Source organism: Rattus norvegicus, chromosome 8 (assembly GCF_036323735.1).
Source record: "Rattus norvegicus strain BN/NHsdMcwi chromosome 8, GRCr8, whole genome shotgun sequence".
Taxonomy (NCBI): Eukaryota; Metazoa; Chordata; class Mammalia; order Rodentia; family Muridae; genus Rattus; species Rattus norvegicus.
The window spans coordinates 131,939,376-131,961,082 of record NC_086026.1 but is presented as its reverse complement, the minus strand read 5'-3'; the positions used below and the strand labels follow the sequence as shown (position 1 = coordinate 131,961,082).

At 44.1% G+C, this 21,707-nt stretch overlaps 1 protein-coding gene across 3 annotated transcripts in view; it reads right to left on the bottom strand.

Moving 5' to 3' along the window:
- The window catches only part of Lars2 (leucyl-tRNA synthetase 2, mitochondrial), a 96,139-nt gene that overhangs the window by 22,784 nt on the left and 51,648 nt on the right, over positions 1 to 21,707 (bottom strand). For all 3 annotated transcript variants that reach the window (XM_063265860.1, XM_008766727.4, NM_001413842.1), the window contains 5 exons: positions 19,575 to 19,682; positions 19,056 to 19,215; positions 9,898 to 10,002; positions 5,563 to 5,678; positions 1,233 to 1,516 (listed from right to left, as the gene is read on the bottom strand). In XM_063265860.1, the coding sequence (XP_063121930.1) occupies positions 1,233 to 1,516; positions 5,563 to 5,678; positions 9,898 to 10,002; positions 19,056 to 19,215; positions 19,575 to 19,682 (773 nt within the window). The remainder of the gene's footprint in view (positions 1 to 1,232; positions 1,517 to 5,562; positions 5,679 to 9,897; positions 10,003 to 19,055; positions 19,216 to 19,574; positions 19,683 to 21,707) is intronic.

Here is a 21,707-nt window from a genome sequence, read left to right as displayed (position 1 = left end):
GAGAGAGGTGCCAATCCCCACAGTGATTCCCTAAGGTAAAGCCAGGTCTTTATTTGGGTTGCATCTTATTTCTGAGAATACACAGTATTTTGGGAAGTAACTAGAAGATAGGCACCTTCTTTTTCTTGCCCAACTTGGGGGAACACTGAGGAGAACAGAGGCGCACTACCCAGAAGCAATCACACCTGACCGACATTCACTATGCTCACTTCCATAAATGTCTCCTTGGGCTTGAAGACAACTAGGCGTTACCACTGATACCACCAAGCCTTGGATGGTCAGGAAGAGGTGCTGGGGCAGATGATGAGCATGAGGTCACTAGGTTGGGCTAGGTAGGTTCTGGGGCAGCAGAATTGGGTCAAAGGTGTCACAAATGCTATCTCATTGGGTTCCCAGAATACCAGGGAACTATGAGGCAGACTACACTAAGCCCCACTTTTCAGGAGAGAGTGAGGTTTCACAGAGGTTCAGAAACAGGCCCAAGACCTTAGAATGCAAAAGTAAATATATAAAGAGTCCTCAGATGGACTCGAGGCTACTGTTTGCATATCTCTGTTCTATCCTGCTTGGTTGTATTGGCTTGGTGGCTCACAGCCCTAGATGTTTACCAAACTCAGTCAGAGAGTGAAGTCAACTCTAGGCTTGGGCTCTACCCTCCAGAAATTCTGTGGTCCTGTGAAGAAACCACCTTCCCACGCACGGCTGCAAGGCTGTACTGAATGTGAAAACTATTTCACCAAAGGGAAAGAGGAAAGATCCAGCTTAATGTTAGTTGTCTACTAAGGGCATCATGAGAATCATGCTCAAGGCACTCTCCTGATCTGTCAGAAAAACCCAGTCTCACTCTGAAATGAGGGAAGAGGAGAGAAGGTTGGTGTGCTTCAGCAAGGTAAGGAATGAATGCACTACTGTCTTTCCCATACTCCTTGGCTATCTCAGGCTCTGTACTGGCCAGCCATAACAGGGAAGAAACAAGAAACACCTTTCACACCTCTTGGAAGTTCTGTGGAGTAGAAATGGCAGACAGTGATATGATGAAAACCTAAGTCTTCCCTCCATTGGATCAGTGTGTCAGGGTCCTCTACAGTGCCTAGGCCAGATTCTGGACTATTTCCTCAAAGGTTTCAACATACCTTAGATATTCCTTTTAGGCTAGTGAAGAAGGTAGCATTTGGCATCCAGTGAAGGGAGGCTATCCAAGACACCCCAGGGTGCAGGCTGTAGTTCCTTACCTTGGGCAGGAGCAGTTTACCCACTCCAAAGCCGAGGCCAGCGGGGAGCCCCCTCTGCCCGTTAGAGATGTGATGCTGGGCAAAGTCACAGGCAAGTCTTGCAGTGGCACAGGCACAGGGCCACAGGCTGGGCAGTGGACAATGGGGATGGGTGTGCCCCAGTAGCGCTGCCTTGAGACCAGCCAGTCCTTCAGCTTGTTACTTGTCACGTGTCCACCCACTCTCATCCCACGGGCTTTCCGAGTCAGGGCAACAAAGGCATCCTGCCGGGTCATACCTGTAAACTGGAAGTGAAGAGAGGCAACTGTAAGACAAACTCTGCCCCTGCTCAGCACCAGGGACCACTGCATCAGTTGTGATGCTCATAATGGTCTGGTTCTGGGTAGGGCCATGTCAGGACTCCACTGCATTATCTTCATGGGTCCTTTCCTCCTCAAGCCAACATTAAAAAGTTACACTTTGCAATTGCACTGATAGAAAAATATGACTTTTGCTCCTAAAAGTTGGAGGGTTTTTTTGCTTACAATTAACAATTTATTCTATGTGTGGTTGTTTATTTTCATGTCCTCTGCACCATGTCGGGGACACTGTGTGAAGATGTATGTCTGTATCTGTACTGCACCATGTTGGGGTATACTGTGTGAAGGTGCATCTCTGTACATTCAGTTGTTAATTCTGTACCGGCAAAGAGACCACCACTAGTCTCATATTTTGTAAATATTGTTCCTTCCTCACCTGTCGAAGGCAATCTAGAATTGTATCTGATTGGCTTTCATAAAGATGGCCAATAGCTGGGCAGGAAGTGAAAGGTGGAACTTCTGGGCAGAGCTGGAACTCTGGGAGAAGAAATCAGAGGTGGAGAGATTCAACCAGCAGACACTAGGTAAACCGATGGACCAGAGCAGAGCAGAGAGGTAGACCTGGCCATTTGGTGGGACATAGTTTGGTTAGAATAGTTGGGAGACTGCCCAGCAAAAGGCCTAAGGTTTAAAACATTAATAAGCCTGTGTCATTATTTATATCTGGTGGGTCTGAGATAGCTCTTCTATAGCACCACATTTGTGCCTGGTGACCATGGAGGTCAGAAGAGGGCAAAAGATCTCCTGGAACTAGAGTTACAGATGGCTGTGAGAAGCCAGGTAGGTGTTGGGTATTGAACCCGGATATCCTGGAAGAACAGTATTCTCAACTGCTGAGCCATTTCTCCATCTCTACTTCCAAATTTTAAAAACATTAAAATATTTCCAGGAGCTCTGAGAAACAATGTTGGCCGTGGGCACTCTGTGTGGTGGGTAGCTGGCACCAGTTCTTCAGCCCTCCCTTTCTGATATGCCCTGCAATATGTATCACTTTCTAACTACCAGATAATCACTGAGATGTCTAATTACCAGCGAAGAGATGCACAGTATGCACTTCCTCTTAGAGAGAAAATACCCAGAGGGAAAAAAAATCAATGTTATATCTTATGGCAAGCAAGGGGCCAGATCTGCCTCAGCTTGAAGAAACAAACCATTCTTGTATTTAAATATTCCCATTTCACAGACAAAAGGGCAGAACACTGCTAGTCCAAAGGTGGAGTGTTCTCTTCACTGATACTCTCCAGAGACCAAACTACTTAGATGAAAGGAGCCATAAGGCTTGCTACATTGAGAATGTGGGCACCTGGGATCAGTCCTGTTGCATGCCAGGCCTCAGAGACACAAAGACAAAGGTCATCTGTTCATGTCCTCAAGGAGCTCACAGTCACAAGACTGTCATTAAAAGAGAGTTCAGACACATTTATCAAAGTAACCTTCTTGCTAGTGTGTGAAGAGTCTTCTCAGAGTTTATTGTAAAGGGGTGGCTATGCTCTGGGAGAGAGGTTCTCCAGGCTGCATTCCTGACATCCACAGTTACAATACAAAGCCCTGCATGCTCTGTTCAATGACTGTCTTCTCATGCACCACTCTCCTCTGCTCCAGAAGCTCAAGAAAAAAAACGGCCTTGCACCGCCCTTCTCCACCCCCTCAGTGACATCATTTGGTTGAGTATTCAGCAAAGAGCTAGGGGATGACTCAGGGCCACCTGAAGCTATCTGAAAGCAAACACAGAGGATAAATAACACTTAGAGTCCCATTCAGAGGAGTAGGGGTCTCTCTGTATCCCAGAGAGACAGCCTAATTTTAGCCATGGATATCCCCTTCCTCACTTCCCAGAGCTAGAGCTCACTTGTAGACAGCTAGGGTTGGCTCTGCCCTACCTCTCAGTAGGCCTGCACAAATGAGGGCCAAGAAAAAAGAGGCTTTAATACCTTAGAATACTGTTTATATTTGGAGATACAAGCACGAAGCCAGAAACTATTCTCTTGTAGATAGAAGTTATTATTCTCTTGTAGATAAAAGGATGTATTGATAGATAAGATAGATAGATAGATAGATAGATAGATAGATAGATAGATAGATAGATAGATAGATAGATAGATAGATAGATAGATAGGCAGGCAGGCAGGCAGGCAGGCAGATAGGTAGATGATAGAGATAGATAGACAGACAGAGACAGATTGACAGAGAGGAAGACAGAAAAGACAGGATACCTTATAGCTAAGTGGTCCTAAACATGAAACACCTGAATCTTCAGGTATACTAGACCCAGAACCAGGGGAGAGATTACTAGGTGTTTCTTCAGGATTCATAATTAGACTGAGGGAGGACTGACATGCTGAACCAACTGGTTCCAGATTAGAGTTTACATTCAAATCTCCTGGGGAGCTGTAACTCCTCTGATGTCTACCACTCAAGTCTTCACTCTCATTCATTTTTAGGTTGCAATTTCTGGGGTAGGATTCAACCATTAGATCGTTAGTTTGTTTTGTCTCTTGAGGCAAGGGTCTCATATAGCTCAGGCTGGTCTCCAATTCTATGTAGCCCAGTATAGGCTTGAACTCCTAACCTTACTGTCTCACTTCTCAAATGTTAGGATTATAGGTGTGCATGAGCACACATTTCTTCTAAGTGCCAATATTTTAAACCACTTTCTGAGTGTTTCCACTGTGTTTTCAAGTTTAAAAAAGGAATACACTCAAGCCCTAATGCACTCAAGTTTTAATGTGCATACAAATCACTCAGGGACCTTGTGTGACTAGGGTAGGGCTAGGAGTCCATGGTCCTAACAGTGGTGTCAGAGCCATTAATCTAGGCACCAGACTTTCAGCAGCAAAGCTCTAAGCCAGTGATTCTCAACAGTGGTCCCTAGACCAGCACCACTACTACCACCACCACCAGTACTACCAGCAATACTAGCACCAGCATCAATACCACCATCAGCAACAACACCATGCAAATTTGCTGGAAACAGAACTCTTGGGAAGAGTCAGGATGTGTACGGCTATGCAATGTTTTAACAAGGCCAGCACGATTCTGACACGTGCTCAAGTTTGAGACTCACTGCTTTCAGTCACTTCCCACTTTAGCCTTCCATCCCCACAGAGCCTCCTCCACCACAGTTTCTGGTTCATGTAGCTGGTCTTTGCTACTTTTTGCTACCCCCCAATTCCCCCTCTATCACTAGATAGGAGAGAGAAGATAAAGGAGTGGAGAAAGAGAGACAGAGATCCCTGAATCTAATTTCTTTCCTTTTGTCTCTTCTTTGAGCACAACTACTAACAACCACCCCTGAATGACCAACAACCACCCACCCCACCTATCAGGGTCCTAGCATTTATATACCCTCTGAAAAGTTCCCAGAATTCGAAATGTCACACAATCGCAGAAACTATCTGCAGCTGGCAAAACCATGCCTCTGCTACAGCAAATCATAGTCAACCCCACATCCCTACATCTGGGATTAAAATGAAATCACATTCTTATATTTCTGTATTTTTTTAAAGAAAGAAAAATTCCAAAATTGTTATTATAGGTTCAGTTCAGCATAGCTGGAGTTCATGTCCTGCCAAATATACCAAATCAAACAAGAGATAACCTTGATTAAACACTGAGCATTTATAGAAGGGTCTGTAAACTTTAAACGAAACAGTCTATAAACTCAAGTTAAACTTTAGATGTAAACAGCAAATAATCTGGAGTCAGCCATCATCTTCCCCAGGGAGGGTCAGCTACAGTCATCTCTCTAAGAAAAATAACTTCTCAAGCAAGATTCTCAAAGTTGTTCTAGGGTTAGCTAAGGAACTTCTAGGTGTTGAAGAGGAACAGTCTTCTGCTCCAAGCAGGGCTCCAAGGCCACTGTGTTGAGCAGGAGTGGAAGGGTGAGCTGACACAGGACTCTGTAAGAGCGTGTCTCATCACACTCAGACTCATGAGTGAGTGAATCTCAGCCACAGGCCAGGAGCACCAACCTCAGCAGATCCACTCAGTCTCTCTGTGCCATCTGGGGAAGTTTCAATGACCTCAGAGTAGGGTAGGCCCAGAGCTTGGGCTAGTCTGGTGTCCTCCGAGCTGGTGCTGGGGATTCCTGTTCAGAGAGGAAAAATAGAAAACATTAGTTCCTCTTAAGTGCTCAAAACAAAGAAGTGTGCAATGACATGCGGTGTTACATTCAAAGCAGGTCCCTTTTACCTCAGAAGACAGAAAGCCACACCAAACTCACTAGATAATGGGACACAGCCTTGGAGAACCTGACACCTGATTATTTTCTTTAGGTCTTTTTATCTGGTTTTCCTTCTTAAAACATAGTTGCAGCCCTAAAATTTAACCATCTATGCCATGGAAACTATATATTGTAAGTGGGAGGAAAGCCTCTTGAATTCCTCCAGTGGGTCCCTGGTGGGGAGCAGTGCTGGCTCCAATGGCATTTTAATTCCTTAGAAAGACCCCCCAAGTCTAGACACTGAAAGCTGGTGTTGGAGTCTATGCTGTGTCCCCGAGAACACCAGAACATTCTGCACAAGCATTTATTCTTCAACCCACACATATCCTCCAGGAAATGAGGTGGGGCACAAGAAAATCACCTAGAGGGGGTAGGACCTACTGTTCTGGCTTCAGCTGAGCACAGAAGCAGGCTTTGGTGGTTGATTCTGTAGGACAGGGTTCTGAGCATGGTGCTGCTGACAAAATGGACTGTTCTGAACATGATGGCAACAGGGAATATTCTACCCTATCCTGGCCCCTTTCCAGAACACTTCCTCAGTGGAGACAAACAACATATCTTCTGGTGTGGGCTGGTTTGATGCTGCTTGTATTCTAATGCTAAGATGTGGTTTCCCCACAAGCAGATCCTTACATACACCAAGTGATGCTATGTGAACCTTGCTCCCCAATTTAACGGGTCAATTAAAGGCTAGAGCCTGTGATTGGGCAGTGGAGGGAGAGGAAGAAGACAGAGGCAGAGGAGGCAGCCATGAGGGGAGATGGACCATGAATACATGGCCAGGAAAAACAGCACCGTACAAGGGACCATAACAGCTGGAGAGTAAGTTAGGACAGCTCCAAACCTGCCCGATCTAGGCTTATGGCTGGTAAGGAAAATGTCTGGACTGTGTGTCTTTCATACAGGCTGGGATTATAAACTCACTCCACAATCTCCCAAGCTGGTAAGATGTCTCCTGGTACTGACACTTCTCTCATGGAAAATGTTGACATACATGTAGAAGGTCACACCAGAAGGCTAAACCAGCTCTTCTGCAAAGCAGTTCCAGTGGCGTGGCTTGAGGTGCAGAGGACTGAAAGTTCTGTAGCAGTATAAAATATGTTGAGGTGCACTATGTTGGGGTGCACCGTGTGAAGGTTGTGTTGGTATTATTCAATTGTTAGTTCTGTACCAGCAGAGAGCTAAGTACTGGCCAGATGTTGGTATTGTTATAAGAGAGCGTCTCTGGAAGAGGCAGCAGGGGAACAGGAAGATTTGCCAGCAGGACATGGAGGAGATTAGACATACTGGGAGTGAGAGAGAGGTAGCGAGAGTGAGGGCGTGGCGAGACTCTTGCTAGAAGACTTGAGTTAATTAAGTCAGATGAGATAGCTGGGAGGTAACGTAAGCTAAGGCCTAAGCTATAATAAAATTTAATAAGTTTCTGTGTTATTATTCAAATGCTTGTGGGTCCAGAAAGTCTGGTAATAGTGTTTCCAACTGTGTTGTGACAAAGTAAAGCAAATGAATGTCAGTGGACTGGAGGTGCGGACACTGAGCCTTAGCAAACACCACACGTTTACACCAACACACGTTTACAGTCAGCAAGGAGTCAAGGGGCATTTGCTAGATTCTGATGTCTGGCTTAGGGTGACTCAGTGACACTCCAAAGCAGACACTGACTGAAGAAGGGATTCCAGCCAGCTCAAGAAAGCAAATGTGGTTCTAGTCATTCCCTCTGCCTTGATGAAAAACCACTAGATTACACTCCTAAAGCTGGCCATCAAGGACTGTTCCCTTATTTGGCCACCTCCTCCTTCTGAGGCTGATTATCATGGTCCAGCTATCAACTTACTACAGTCCAGCAATCAAAAGCCCCCTTCGGATCACCTAATTAACATGTCCAATTAAAATTAACACCTCATCCTAACATGGGTGACAGACATGTTTCCCCTTTTACCTTTATAAACCATTTTCCTACAGGCCATATCTGTCTGTCTGCTCTCTATCCAGAGGCAGTCCTTTGTCCCCCTCTGGGACAAACAACCCCCTCCCCCTTGTTCCTTTCCTCTGCTCCTCTGCCTCTGCTCTTTCTCTCTTATTCCCTGCCCTTTGACACTCTGGGGCAAATACATCTCTTCTGTGCTGAGAATATGGTCTTGGGGTGTCCTGAGCCAATACCAGTCCCTTTCGGTGGCCACCACATTGACCTAGTCACATTAGGACAAGAAAATGTGACATACTCTAACTGTGCAGGTGGGATAGTGAAAATTCTGCTTTATTTCTTACTTGTTTCTGCTTCTATCCTTACAAGAAACAGTACTCAGAAAATACTAGTTACACAACCGAGGGAAAACAAGACAACAGAAAAAAAATTCCCATGCTTGCTTAAAAACAGCTAAATCCTTCAGAACCTTAATATTGTGTCAGTGATTTAGCCCAAAATGTCAAACACCCCTTGTCTGCCCCCAAAAGCCATATCAAGGTTTTCTTCACTGTTTCCTCTGACTGGCTGTTTAAAACATCTTACTAATTATAAAATGCATGGTTGTAATGGTCCGACGTGACCTGAATGCTCAGTGCCAGCTTCCTGCTTTGACATCTCGTCAGAACACTTCATCAGAACTGACCTGAGGTCATTTTAATAGGAACTGTTGCCGCAGCAGCACAGAAAGGGCGTTGCTGTGTGGGCTGCTGCTCTGCACTGAGACTGGGCTCTCCCACAGGAAAGCAGGTGAGAGGGGTGCATATGTGTGTCCTGAAGGCACATTTTGGACAGGGCTGCCATTAGGTGCTTAATCTTTGTTCTCCTTTTTCCCCAGGACAAGAGATGAGAATTACTCGTAATAGGATTGCCAATGACAAAATGTCTCTCAGATGCCTCCAGATACGGCTTCATGGCCCTTTCGTAAGGAACTCAGATTGGCCTCCTCCACAATTCTAAAAGCCCACAAGGATCCTGTGTGCTTGGAACTCCCATCTTTGCCCTTGCTTGTAGTTTGGTGAATTTTATTTTGTTTTGGTTTGGTTTAGTTAAGACAAGATCTTACTATACAGCCTAGGCTGACTTCAAACTCAAGAGCTCCCTCCTCAGTGCTGGGACGAGATGCCTGGCTTGGCTTTTGATTTTAGATTTTTAGTCTATGTTGTATTATCCCATATCATGTGTCTAAGTATTTAGAACTAACTCATGATTGATGAGCCTAAGCTTTTTAAATTCTCAATAGTAACCAGGATGACATAAAGTACTTAATATGCTTTCCTCAAAAAAAAAAAAAGCAAAATAAATTTATTTATTTATGTGTGTATGTGTGTAGGCACATGTGGAGGTTTGGAAGATCACTTTCAGAATTAGGTTCCAGGAACACCACCCAGATTGGGAGGCTTGAGTGGTCAGCACTCTTACACACTGAGTGGTCTTGTCATCTCCTATGCCTACCCCAAACCCCTCACATGCTTTCAAATACACAATTTTGGTTTTTGTTGGTGTTTGTATGCTTGCTTTTGTTTATTAAAGATGTGACTTTTCCATGTTTTAACAGGCTTTAAACTTGTGATTTGGGATTTGAGAGACAGCTCAATAGCTATAAGAATTGTTCTTCTTATAGAAGAATTGGGTTTAGTTTCCAAAAACCCACATGACAGCTTAAAACTATTTGCAGCTCCAGTTCCAGAAGATCTGATTCCTTTTGACCTCTACAGGCACAAGGCAACTACATAGTACTCAGGCAAAACACTGATACACAAAAAAATATATTTAAAAAAGGTAAACTTGTGATCTTCCTACCACAAGCTTCTGAATGCTAGAAATTTTAAGTGTGTAGCACTGTGCTCTTGAATATGTTAGTTCTTAACTAAATGATACATGGAAGGTGAGGGCTGGGTGCAGCTCATGGTAGAATGTTTGCCAACAATGAGTGAAGCACTAAATATGATCCTCGGCTCCAAAGAGAAGGCAAAAAAAGGAGCACAAATTTTCACTAAGAATCAAAACCCATCACAGAATCAACAGTAAACTCCTCCAAGTAATAGCAAGAGCTGTGAGCCCTTTGCCCTTAACCTTCCATAATTTACTAGCATGTATGACACTTAAATGACCACATACCTATTTTTGAATCTAGAGAGCCTTCCAAGTCAGGCTTAGCCATGATAACGACGGGGACCTCCTGCAGGGTGAGCATGTTCACGGCCATCACTGGTGTGAGGCAATCTGAAAACAAGAGCAGATTCATCAGCCAGACAAGCAAGAGCAGACAAGCAAGAAAATCATACCATCCTCCATGCCGTGTGCTAATTGCTAAATAGCTGGTCCTTTGAAGGGTATTAGCAGGTAATTTACACCAGTGGAAATTAGAAGATTAAACAAGCACAGGACAGAAGCTTTGTCTACCTGCAGATACAAGCAAAGAAGTGGGAAGGGAGTTCTGAGTTCCAGATAGGAAAGCATCTCATTACCACCTTTTACTCTTCAAAAATATCTCCAGCAGTGAAAATAAAACATGCAAAACCTTCCCATAGTGAAAAGAGGAGGCGTGAACTTCTAAAGCAAGTGGGTGACGATGTGGCCAGCAAGCAGAAAACAGTGGAGCAGAGAGAAGAGAGATTTCCAGACATCCAAAGACAGAACAGTTCCTTCCCACATACACTTAGGAAATACTGGAGTATGTGTGTTCTTGAAAGATGGAAGTCTAATGGAAAAAGAGACAGGTGTAGGCCACAGCAAACAGGCCCAGCAGAGAAAAGTCACAAGAACACTCAAGACAGAAGTCAGGAGGACGTTAGACATGGAGCCGAGGCCTGGCGGGTCACATCCGTGCAGACCTGAACCAAACCAAACAGCATCGGGAGACTCTCTAGGCAAAAGAGGGAACTGGTAAGATTGTTCAGAAGGCTGGAATTTGGAGAAAACTGCATCAAGACTTTTATAGAGAATGTGAGAAGATTCTGCTAGAAATTTAAAGAACATAAAGCAAATGAAAGAGAGAGAGACACACACAGAAAGAGACTGAATTTTAGAAAAAGTAAAAAGTTACATAAGAATGAGAAAGTAAGGCTGGGCCTGGTGGTGCAAGCCCATAATCCCAGCACTTTGGAGGCTGGGGTAGGATTGTGAATTTGAGGGTAACCTGAGCTATACAGTGAGTTCTAGACTAACCTGGGATATACGGCAAGAGCCTGTTTTAAAAATAAACCAGGTAAATAAATAGAGCAATGCAATCGTAGTATACACGAGCCTGCTATGAATATTTATGAGGCAAATTGTAGAGAGAATCTTTTATAAGCATCACCTGTCAATAAAAAAGCTTATGGCCAATGAGCTTAGGCAGGAAATAGAGGGTGGGATATCCAGCCGGGAAAGAGAGAATTCAGGAAATAGTGAGAGGCATGGGAGATTCGAGCTGGAATTCTGAGGAGACAGCGATAAGCCAGCAGGTAGCTGAACTCAGGACAGAATAAAAGGGAGATTTGCCTCAGGAACTCTGAGGAGACAAACCTTAGAAAACCAGGAGGGGAAAACAGTCAGGTAGCTGAACCTAGGTTAGAAAAAAAGGGATAATAAGTTAAGAGTAAGTCAGAGAACAAGCTGAAGCTTATGGCCAAGGCATTTATTAATAAATAATTAGTGTCAAAAGAGTTGTCATTCTGGGCACAGGGGCTGGAAGGGAAAACTGATTTATATCACCACCACCACCACCACCACCATCATCATCATCATTTTTATAGCAAATGACTTGCAATTTACCCAGTCATTGAATTATCATGAATAAAGTTTACAACAAAAAGAGTAGCAGGGAAAGAGCTATACATGTAGACATCCTTAGAGAATATATGGACAGAAGCATAAACATACAAAGTCCAGAGGAAAGAAAGAGGCACAAGAAGTTACTGACAAATGCTCTGGTTTACCTGTGTTTATTACATCACCACTAATCAGAGCCACAATGGCTGCCCTTTGCAATTTGCATTTCTTATTTCAAACTTTCATATAGTTATCTAAACAGATTCTACAAATCCTCAAATAAAAATCAGCCCAACAATTAGGATTTTCACTTCAAAGAGATAAAGGCAAGAAGGCCAGGAAGAAGGCCGGGCCGAGTGGCATTCAGTGTGGACTTTGGAAGTTGAGGTACAGCCAGCACTCCTGATCCAGTTGCTAAACCCCTTTTGCTGGAGCCTGTTGCTGGGATCCATATTCCTAACTCCATACTGTCTTTACTCAAAGAAGAAATATTATGATGTGGCATTAGGAAAAGGGGAAGTGAGGGGGCAGAATAAGAGCAAAAGCTAATGTGGAGAATAAAGAGACAGCAATATAGACACAGAATGCAGACAGAGGCCTGTCAGAGAAATGTCTCTGGGTATCAGCTACCAGCTGACCACTACATCTACCTCTTCCAATGACTCCGCAACAGAATATTTAGTTGGCTACACAATAAACAACAGCATTGTCCAGCCCCCTTTGCAGCTAGGTCTAGCCATGGGCTATGTGCAGAAACAACTTCTAAGTCAGGCCCTATCTAAAAATAGAAAAAAAAAAAAAAAAGGTAAGCCCTTCTCCCTAAGAACTGTTCTTTTTTAATGGACATAGGCAACATGTAGGGCAGCTTAGAAAGCTCTAGGGATACAGATCAGGGACGCAGAGAGAAAACTGGCTCCGACCACCTCACCATCTCACACAATAAACTTGTCAAACCCACTCAGCTTTATGAAGGCAAGAAAGAAACACCTGTTATCTGGACTGTCTGCCACCGAGAAACACACACCTGGAAAATTACAAGCGGCTGCATAAAGAGGCCATGGTTAGCTGTAGGTACACTGCTAGTACTCTTTAACTTTCAAAAAATATAGATGCTAATCTCTCTCTCTCTCTCTCTCTCTCTCTCTCTCTCTCTCTCTCTTTCTCTCTCTCTGTATGTGTGTGCGTATGTATGTGTACGTGTGTGTGCGCGCATGCGTGTGTGTCTGTGTGTGTATGTGTCTGTGTGTGCATGTGTGTCTGTGTGCGTGTGTGTGTCTGTTGTGTGTGTGTGTGTGTGTGTGTGTGTGCGTGCACAGCTGTGTGTGTGTGTGTGTGTGTGTGTGTGTGTGTGTGTGTGTGCGTGCACAGCTGGAACCCAGGCCTCATATGTATTAGGTAAGTACTCTACCATTAAGCTACAGTGAGTCTCATCACTTAATTTTTCTTTCTTTCTCTTTAAATTATTTTTAGAGAGAAATGGCTTAGTAGTTAACACTTGCTGTTCTTCTACAGGACCTGAGCTCAGTTCCGGCATCCATAATGCGCTCACAACTGCCTGTAACTGGAGCTCTAGGGGATCTAACACCCTCTTATTGCCTCTGAGAGCACCCCTACATACATGGCATAGATACTACACTTTTATTAGAAAGAGGGAAAAATTAGTCTTAATGTCTTATCATTTTACACTTGATAAATTAGAGAAAACTTTAAGAAGGGTCACTCCTGCTGGTGAGGTTGCAGTAAGACTCACCTACCACTGAGGATAAAGCCCTTTTGGAAGCCATTAAAAGCAACATGGACGAAGCTGAAAAAATGGTCATACCTTTGAAAACAATTTATTCTTGGACATGTCTCCTCAGGAAAAATTTATAAAAGCAAAAGCCATAGGGACATGTGTTCACAATAGCTGTCTTCTTTAAACATATAGATACTCAGACAAAGATACACATAGAGACACTCATACACAGACACAGTCACAGACATACACACAGACAGACACAGACACTCATACACAGACACATTACAGACACACACAGACACAGACACTCATACACAGACACAGTCACAGACGCACACACAGACAGTCACAGACACACACACAGACAGACACAGACACTCATACACAGACACAGTTACAGACACACACAGACACTCATACACACAGTCACAGACACACACACAGACAGACACAGACACTCATACACAGACACAGTCACAAACACAGTCACAGACACACACACAGACAGACACAGACACTCATACACAGACACAGTCACAGACACAGTCACAGACATATACACAGACAGACACAGACACTCATACGCAGACACAGTCACAGATACACACACACAAACATACACAGAAATGGTCACAGACACACATACATGCCTACTGTTTTCTCCTGGTGCTAGGAGTCAAACCTAATGCTTTGTGGATGCTGGGCACTACCTACCTAGTACTCTACCACTGAGCTGCACTCTAGTCCTACACTAGCATCTCCATTACAGCCTCTCACATGGTATGCTACGCACCTGTAATATCATCACTGGGAGACTGAAGAAGGATGGCAAGTCTGAGGCCAGTCTGGGGGCTACACAGCAAGAGCTTGTCTCCAAAAGAGGAGGGAAGAGCTGGAGAGATGGCTTAGCAGTTAAGAACGCTTGCTGCTCTTCCAGGGGAAGGGTTTAGGTCTCAGAACCCACATGACACAGCTAACAACCATCTGTAACTCCAATTCCAGAGAATCCAGCACCACCTTCTGGCCTACACAGGTACTGCATACATGTGGTACATAGATATACATTCAGGCAAAACACTCAACACACACATAAGATAAAATAAGTGAAATTTGGAGAAAAAAAAAGAGGAGTAGAGGAGGAAGAGATGTAAGGCAATTGTTTACCCTAATAGGTAAGATCTAGTATACACTATGTTATATATAGGTTTAAAATAATTAAGAGACAGACAACCCTGGAACTTGTAAGACATCCCTTTCCTGATGCTATGTGGTTCCAGCCCTTTCTAGCCATAGCTAATAAAATAACACTGAAGTCTGAAGTGGAAATTTAAAGAAAGGTTCTTTGGAAAGCCAGTGGATGGTATTTTGCTGGGGCAAACATGTGAAGGAACATTTAGCTGAAGCAGACACAGGAGAGAGGATGTTCTGCTAGAGCAAGCATGTGAAAGGACATGTGATGAAGGATTCTTTGTTAACAATTTGTATGTATTGGTCCTCCTTATACCGTGTATTTAAGCTGTATATGTCAGGATTCTATAAAGAAAAATGCACCAGAAAACTTCTGGTGGTACGCTACTGTTTCTTGTCACTTCTGTGAACTCAGGCTGATTAGTAGAATGATGTCAGCTAAGACAGACACATGTGCCAAGGCAAGACCCAGGGAGGACACGTGATGTTTGGAGGGTATAAACAGGACTCAACACACAGTGACAGAGGATGTCCCTGAGGCTTGCTTATAGAGCTAGCTGTGCAGTGCTTGTTGGTCTCCCATCTTCTTCGCTTGGCTGAGAGGCACAGCTGAGAATTTTTCCTGGCCTCCCTCTGGGTCCCTGTGGCTGACCTGAGCCAAGGCTGAGGCCTGGCTGTCTCTGCTAGGTCGTGCCACCACTGCTGATTCGCGTTTACTGTCCTGACTCTAAAAACTGGACTGCTGGTGTATCCGTAAAATGTTTTCAAATGTGCTGCTAACCTGTGAACTAAACTGGAGATTTCCAGATAACACAGATGGGAGTCACTCCAAAGAGACTTTCTAAACAGGTCTGCTTCCCTCATATCCTTTCTTTTCCAGTTCCTCTGTGGGTGATGGGCTACAAGGGAGGTTAAAGCATTTAAGAACCATCATTAAAAATAAGGTTTAAAAAAATTAAAATTACATGAGCCAGAGGTGTCAGTGGAGAAAAGGGAGTGACATCAGTAATCATGGAAGTCAATTCCCAGAACTCAGAGCAAGCACTGTACTTTTTCTTATAAAGAAACCTGCACCATGTTTGCTAAGCAAAAATCTTATACATTTAGTCAGTATCTCAGCAGCCCCATCAGCCAGGCCAGAGGTCAGGGAGGTATCCTCTGACCCACCTTCCAGATGCTTCTCTGAGATGGTCCCTCTTCTTCACTGACTCTCATTGCTCTGTGGTCTTTATCATTTTCTACTACAACTAGTGAGATAAGCTGATCCCTGTGAGTACAATGCCATTCAAGCTTTACCCTGTTCACTTGGGTCACCTTCTTACAACTCCTCAAGGTATCTCCTCTTTCCAAAAGGACTACCTAAAATCATCGAACTCAAGGACCAGCCACCTGCTCAGTTAAGAAAACTAGATATACAATTACTGCATCTTTCCATAGTGATAAGGATGCATCTGAAAGTAGATTCCTTTATTTGGTTATTTTATGTTGCCAGGGATTGAACCTGTGCACAGGCTAAGCAACTGAGATACATTCCTGGCCATGGGACCAGATTCTCAGTTGTCTGTGGCAAATCAGGAGCCAGCGTTCAGAAACCAACTCAGTAAAAGCTGGAATTCAAATGGTAAAATTTGAATTGAGAGTGGCAGACTAAGTCCCCTGTGCTACCATGATCCTTATGGCCACTACTTTGACACTTATTGCCCTAGAATCCTGACAATGAGGGGAAGAGTAAGCCAGCTAGCAATGGTAAGCAATGACAACAGCTGAGGCTATGGGCTGCAGGAGAAAGAGGCTATGGGCCCACAGCAAGCAGGGGTTCAGAGCAGGCATGAGAAAACTGCACTGCGCTCAACATACCATACTGGTCTGTATGTGACCATACAATGTGACAAAACAAAATCAGAGTCTTGATGTATTAACTTAACTGATCTACAGACCGAATGAACTGATTTAGACCGAATGAAGCCATGTTTCTATTCTGAAGATTAGGACTGTAAAGGCTCAAAGCCAAGCATAATATTCCATTTGGAACAGCTTCAGGATTATTGAGAGAAGATGGGGAAAAGAGCTCAGGAGCTCTTCCAAATGGGATGTTACAAAATGAAATGACCAAGCCAGTCTGGTACACTAGCACCAAAGTGGTCTCAAACATGTGGCTGGTCACATGTACTTAGATACTGTGGTGGTTTAAAGAAGGATGATTCCCATCGGCTCATATATTTAAATGTTTGGTCCCCAGTTGTAGAACTGTTTGGGAAGGATTAGGAGGTGTGGCCTTGTTGGAGGATTTATGTCATTAGGGGTGGGCTTTAAGGTTTCGAAAGCCCATGCCATGGTCAGTTAGCATATTTCGTTCATTCTCTCTCTCTCTCTCTCTCTCTCTCTCTCTCTCTCTCTCTCTCTCTCCCTCCCTCCCTCCCTCCCCCCCCACACCCACCCCGTGCCTGTGGATCAGGATTTAAACTCTCAGCTACTGTTCTAATATCATGTTCCCCTCCATGTGGTCATAAACTCATCATCTGAAACTGGAAGCCCAACAAATAAACTCTTCTATAAATTGTCATGATCACAGTGTCTTAGCACAGCAATAGAAAAGTAACTAAGGTAGATACTCCTCAGCTTTTCAGCGAAGGTACTTTGAATTTATGATGTCCTTCGTCTCAGGGACTGCAATCTTTTATAACTTACTAGTTCATTAATTATTAAAAGTACTTCATTCTGTGGCCCCAAATGAACTACGAGGTAGGGGAAATGTGTGAGCTGGTTCCTTACAGTATTTAGTTTTTCAGCATCTACCTTTCAACTATCACAGCTTCAAGGAATCTTAAATAACTCAAAAGTCTAAAACCTGAGTTTTCCCTTCAAAAAGTTGAAATTAAATTAATTCTTTCTTTTCTGTTTGTTCTTCTTCTGCCTCCTCCTTCTTCAACAAAGTTAAAAAAACAACCAAACAAACAAACTACCTGCGACCATTAACGTTCATTATCAGGATTTTGGAATCTCTGGGTATGTCTATAAGGGTGAGGCCAGAAGGATTTAACAGAGAGGGTAAGACCCACCCTGAATATGTGGGGCACCATTGCATGAGCTTGGATCCTGGATGTCATGAAAAGAAGAAGGCAGTCACCTTTTTCTCTCTGCTTCCTAACTGTCTACGTCAGTGTTCTAAGGCTGTGAGGAGACACCACGACCATGGCAACTCTTATTTGGGACTTGTTTACTTCAGAGGTTTAGTTCATTAGCATCATGGCGGGAAGCATGGCAGTAGGGAGCATGGTGGCAGGCGGGAGGGGTGCTGGAGAAATAGCTGAGAGCCACATCTTTATCTGCAGACAGAGGGAAAAGATACTGGGTCTAGCAAAGCCCACCCCAAGTGACACACTTCTTCCAACAAAGTCACACCTCCTGATCCTTTCAAATAGTGCCACTTAATCCCATACTCAGGAGGATCTGGGTTCCAGGCCAGCCTGGTCTAGAGAGAGTTCCAGGAACACAGAGAAATCCCATCAGGAAAAATCAAATAGTGGCACTCCCTGATGACCAAGCATTCATGAGATATGGGCACAGAGGCCTTAAAGGGACACATGGAATTTTAACTCGCATCTTTCCTCTACTTCAAGACATAACAAAAATGGTGAAGGAGAATGACAAGACCTGCCTTATACTGGGAAGTCTTCTGCCCTATGTCCAGAGCACTTACAGCCAGGACTGTAAAAAGCTCATGTCTGACCCAGGAGGCTGGGCCCCAGCAGGTTCCTAGGAAGGGCAGGTGACTAAGTTGCCCTCCGTGCACTCAGGAAACAATCACTGTCTGGAGCAGAAGTAAGCTGTCGTGACACTGTCTCTCCAGTCTACGTCATCCGCAGCAGTCTGAGCCCTCGATAATTCAGATGTGAGATGCAGGTTAAAGTTCGCAGCGTAAGAAGAGGCATAAGGATGCAGAGACCTACATCTGTCAATAACGTCTTCTCTAACCTCTAGGCTCTATACCTCAAATCCCTCCCTGGATGGCTGCAACTTTATGTTTAGCCAAAGGTGTGCGGTCCTCCCTTTCACACGTTCTTTTTGTAGCTTTGTGTTTTGAATTTTTAGTACATTAATTTGTTTCTAGGGGTATGTGTGTGTTTCACAATATGTGTATGAGTATAAGTCAAGGGACTGTGGGTTCTTGCGGTCTGCTCTCTCTTTCCACCATGTGGGTCACTGGGGTTGACAAAGATAAGCACTTTATCTACTGTGCCATCTCACTGTCCTTTTTTAGTAGTTTTATTTGCTAGAGGAATTAAAAATTCAGAAGATTCTCTCCCTATCAGAAGAAAGCTTTAAAGTGATACTAAATCAAAACTAAAGACCTGAGCTTCTGGGCAATCTCTAGAAGGGGCTCAGAGACACCCAGGACAATCAAACTAAAATGTTCCCAGAGCGGTTTTACCCTTGGGTTTTGGGATCTAAAAAAAAAAAAAAAAAATTAAAAATTATGGCTAAGGTAAAGAACAGATGATGAAAAATGGCAAACGGGGGAAGTGTATGGGTCTAGTGAACTGCTGTCCTGCAGAAGGAGATAACCCCAGAGCCTGTGCTTCATCTTGTAGCTCACCTCTGCCAGGGACCAGTGCCTTCTGCAAGGCTGTCTTCAGAGAGCTGCAGCCATGTAGAAGCCCATGGCTAGGAGAGATGGCCACATGGGAGATGCCATAGATGGCCTCAGGTGTGGCTGTATATGCGGTCAGTTTTTCTCCTGTGTCTTGTCCATCAACCTGGCGGGATAAAACATGGTATCTTATTTTCAGTCTTCTTGAGCGCTGGGACTCCCCCATGCCACCCATTCTCTCATTTCCAAACAGCCACGCCAGCTTCTGACCACAGGACCAAGAATGTGTGCAGAGGTGAGGCCAGGCAGAAGAACAGAACAGGGAGTGTTTGGTCAGCCTGCACTCCTGCACTCAGCACCAGGCATCCCAAGAGGAAGACAGAGAAAGCATGCTCAGAAAGATGTCTTCCCGGTTCTCTTTCTGATGGACAGTGCTGCAGTCTGGTAAAGGGCTGCTATATATTCAAAGGTTCCAAAACACAAACGAGATCAAAACACATTAATGCTGTGCCAGTGTCTTGTCACCTTTAATGTGAAGTCCAGGTGGCAGCCTACGCAGTCTCCAATCCAATGGGCCTGCATTTCTTTTATTCCATACCACTCTGGGAGGTCTGCCAATGCATCCTGCATGGCCTAGGGAAATTAAAAAAAAAAGAACAGAAAAGTAGCAAAGGTCATATGAAATGGTGTGGAGCTTGAGGTAGGAAAGATGGGGAAATAGAAGAAAGTTCCGGATGTCAGACTCCCTCAAGACTTCCTCATTCTGCTGCCTCAGTTGAAGTAGCAAAACACAACAGAGACACTTGATTCACAAACCCCTAAGCAAGACAGACCTGACCTACCTCTGCTCAAGGTGTCATGGAAGAAAGAAAGCTAATAGACAAAGACCTCAGTTTAAATCTTTGCTGAATGTGTTTATAGCTTCTCTCCCCGAGTCTGAGTCTGGGGGTCAAAAGAAGTTCTAGATCTGTAAGTGAGCACCACCTCTCCCCATCTGTCCCTGCCATAGAACACTCCAGTTGACTGCCTCCAATTCCCACAGAACTTTGTATCACCCTTCCCAGAATCACTGGGTCATTTCTCCTCCTCCTCCCCCTCCTTCCCTCTTCTTCCTGTTCTGCTCCAATTCTTCAAGTTCTTCAAGTTCAGTGTGTGTGTGTGTGTGTGTGTGTCTAAAACCAACCCTCCTGCTTCCTCCTACAGAGCTGACATTATATGCTTGGCATACTGGCAGCCAGTGGTTTTGATTTGTTTTATTCTTCCCAGATTTCAAGTCAAGGATGGGAAAGCTCCTGCTTAGCTTAAAACATTCACATGGAGATGAGGCCCAAGCATTCAAATGGGAAGAAATGTGAATGTTTTCACGTGCTAATTCTAGACAGATGCTGCTGGCCTAAAATCTAAGCAAATCTATGAATATTCTTACAAAATAAAATATAACTGACCAAACGAAACCAGTATCATGAAGCACCAAACAAGGTCTTTTCAGTTCCCTGCGTGACATTTCCTCAGCTCTTGCTAGCCACAGTTATCCATACTCTTTGTAGGGGCTGCAATTACCAAGCCTGGGAGCAGTTCTGGTCTTGTCTACCCAGGGCAAGTAGTACTGGCAGCAACTCTTCCAATCACAACCAACCACAGGCATAGAAGTCTTCTTGGCTCACAGAACACAAAAATTTGGGGGAACACTAGGTTTTTAGCCTTTTTTTTTTAATGGTATGAAATCCTGAGGAATCAGGTTTGGTGAAATATATGTTGAAGGCCAAGGCAACATGAACTAGAGTTCAAGAGACCCTGTGCACGAACACTCAAAAATGAAAGTGTCTACAAAAAAACAAAACAAAACAATGAAACAAAACAAAAACCAACCAACCAGACAAACAAAAAGCATAGCTGTCTCCTCCCAAAGGAAAAGAGATGGTTTAGTCTAGAGTAGAACCAGAACCAGAAATTCAGGTTACACCAAATTCCATGTTCCAATGTGAAGTTCTGATAGCAACAGAGCAAAGAAAGTCATAAATCTTTTTAAAGGCACTGGTTCTAAGAGCAGTTAGGCAGCTACAGCACAGTGAGAGAAAAGCTCTGTTTTGGGGCTCGCATCCCATTTGACAGAGTTCACAGCCCTTTGCTTGTTTGAAACTGGAGATCTGTTTGTATATTCCAAAGAAAGCGAACTCTATTTATATTCTGTCAAGGATTTACCTAATGGACGCCAAGATGCCAGGTCAACTATAGCAGGAGCAATAAATGGTTACTAAGAGGGCTTGAGTTACCCCAAGAAAACTTGGGTCTGGATTAGTAACATCTTAACCTCTCTACACGGCTGTTTCCAATCAGTGAATCAGCAGCTTTCATTCATAACAATAAACCTGAGGAAGTGCACATGTCAGAGTTGGAGGAAGTCATCCCCCTCTGTCCTGCTTAGGCAGGGTACAATCTGGAAATGATTTATTAACTGCCCATTTAACAAGGGCAGTTAGCTAAAACTACTGGTAATGGGAATGAGGCATTCAACAGTCGTACCTGGAAAAGGCCATTCACCCTCCTCCCTCATGGGTGACATAGCATAGCTGCCCATGAGATAGACCTGCACTGCTCTGCAGGTCTAGCTTGCACTGTCTTTTCTGCCACCTCAGCCCTCTTTGTCAGCCAGTGGCT